This window comes from Oncorhynchus keta, unplaced genomic scaffold (assembly GCF_023373465.1).
Source record: "Oncorhynchus keta strain PuntledgeMale-10-30-2019 unplaced genomic scaffold, Oket_V2 Un_contig_8380_pilon_pilon, whole genome shotgun sequence".
NCBI classification, from domain to species: Eukaryota; Metazoa; Chordata; class Actinopteri; order Salmoniformes; family Salmonidae; genus Oncorhynchus; species Oncorhynchus keta.
The window spans coordinates 10001-12092 of NW_026290024.1; the positions used below are offsets into that span (position 1 = coordinate 10001).

Below are 2092 nucleotides of genomic sequence, written 5' to 3' on the forward strand. Positions count from 1 at the left end.
CGAGCCATGATGTGTGTGTGTGTATGTGTGTGTGTTGTTAAGGACAGACCCCTGCTGCTCGAAAGCAGAGCAGGGAGGCACACAGCAACTTGACAAGAGAAGGAGAGAGGAAGGGAGGGGTCTTAGGGGAGTGAATGGGAGGGAGAGTGAAAAGAGAGAGAGGGGTAGAGAGAGGTTGAGAGAGGGGAGGGAGAGGGGAAAGAGAGAGAGGGGTAGAGAGAGGTTGAGAGAGGAGAGAGGTTGAGAGAGGGGAGGAAGAGGGGAAAGAGAGAGAGGCGTAGAGAGAGGTTGAGAGAGGGGAGGGAGAGGGGAAAGAGAGAGAGGGGTAGAGAGAGGTTGAGAGAGGGGAGGGAGAGGGGAAAGAGAGAGAGAGAGAGGGGTAGAGAGTGGTTGAGAGAGGGGAAAGTGAAAGAGAGAGAGAGGTTGAGAGAGGGGAGGGAGAGGGGAGGGAGAGGGGAAAGTGAAAGTGAAAGAGAGAGAGAAGGGTAGAGAGAAGTTGAGAGAGGGGAGGGAGAGGGGAAAGTGAAAGTGAAAGAGAGAGAGAAGGGTAGAGAGAGGTTGAGAGAGGGGAGGGAGAGGGGAGGGAGAGGGGAAAGTGAAAGTGAAAGAGAGAGAGAAGGGTAGAGAGAGGTTGAGAGAGGGGAGGGAGAGGGGAAAGTGAAAGCGAGAGAGAGGTTGAGAGAGGGGAGGGAGAGGGGAAAGTGAAAGAGAGAGAGAGAAGGGGAGGAGACAAGGTGTGAGAAGTAAAAAAGGAGAGTATGAGTAAGAAAGTCACAGTGACAAATCAAGTGAAAGAGATGAAGTCACAGTGACAAATCAAGTGAAAGAGATGAAGTCACAGTGACACAGTGAAAGGCAGAGATGGACAGATATAGAGACAGTGAAAGTATCAAAGAAAGTAGATGGAGTCATTCCATGTTCTCTCTTTGCACTCTGTTGACGTAATCAAAGAACACAGGAACATGGAAGTGAGAGAAGACCCTGTCTCCCGGGGCAACTAACTCAGTTTATAATGAGCTGCTACTTCTCCTGCAACACCAATCTACCTATTTTTATCAGAGGTGGGGATCTGGAGAATGTGTTCCTTAGAGTACTGGCTGTTCCTGCTGAGGCACTTCCTGATAAGGCATGCCATGGCACCTTCTGTAATGAGGTGTCATCTGGTGAACCCCAGTGAACTCTGGGTAATCAGGGGGTGTGAAGTGACCTTATATATTAAGGATACACAGTTATTGAAGGCTGTGTGTTTTACTCTGCTTCCTTGTTCTCTTAAAGGGTAAAGGCTGTGTGTTTTACTCTGCTTCCTTGTTCTCTTAAAGGGTAAAGGCTGTGTGTTTTACTCTGCTTCCTTGTTCTCTATAAATGTATATGCATGTTCTTGCATTTGTGGAAGGAGTGTCTGTCTCTTACTCTGCTTTCTTGCGTTTGTGGTAGGATCGTCTCCAAGGGTTCCTCCAGGTCTTGCGTTTGGCCAGGGCCAGGTCTGGCAGGAAGGCAGCCAGAGAACCCTCGATCTGGTCTGGCTTCCCACACAGAGCATGCTCAGTAGAGCAGTAGTAGGAGCACTCGCCGTAGAAACAAATGTTATTGGCTGGGGAGAGAGGAAAACACAGGGTTTTAGATGGCAGCAGGGGAGCATTGGAAGGGGAGAGGGGGACAGTGTGTGTGGGGGGGAGGGGGGCGAGAAAGAGGAAGTTGAGAGAGAGAGAAGGGAGAGAGAAAGCGAGAGAGAGTAAGAGACAGACAGACAGAGAGTCAGACATAGAGACAGATAGACAGACAGAGTCAGATAGAAAGACAGAGAGTCAGACAGACAGACAGACAGACAGACAGACAGACAGACAGACAGACAGACAGACAGACAGACAGACAGACAGACAGACAGACAGACAGATAGAGAGACAGATAGACAGAGAGGTACAGACAGACAGACAGACAGACAGACAGACAGACAGACAGACAGACAGACAGACAGACAGACAGACAGACAGACAGACAGACAGACAGACAGACAGACAGACAGACAGAGAGTCAGACAGACAGAGAGTCAGACAGATAGATAGGCAGACAGAGAGACAGATAGACAGACAGA

General features: G+C 49.6%; 1 protein-coding gene across 1 annotated transcript in view; it reads right to left on the bottom strand.

The window, feature by feature from the left end:
• The window catches only part of LOC127926810 (extracellular serine/threonine protein kinase FAM20C-like), a gene marked incomplete at its 5' end in the record, with an annotated part of 6486 nt that extends 4891 nt beyond the window's left edge, over positions 1-1595 (bottom strand). Inside the window, one exon of the mRNA XM_052512439.1 lies at positions 1411-1595. Coding sequence (XP_052368399.1) covers positions 1411-1595 — 185 coding nt within the window. The remainder of the gene's footprint in view (positions 1-1410) is intronic.
• Between the last annotated feature and the right edge of the window lie 497 nt (positions 1596-2092).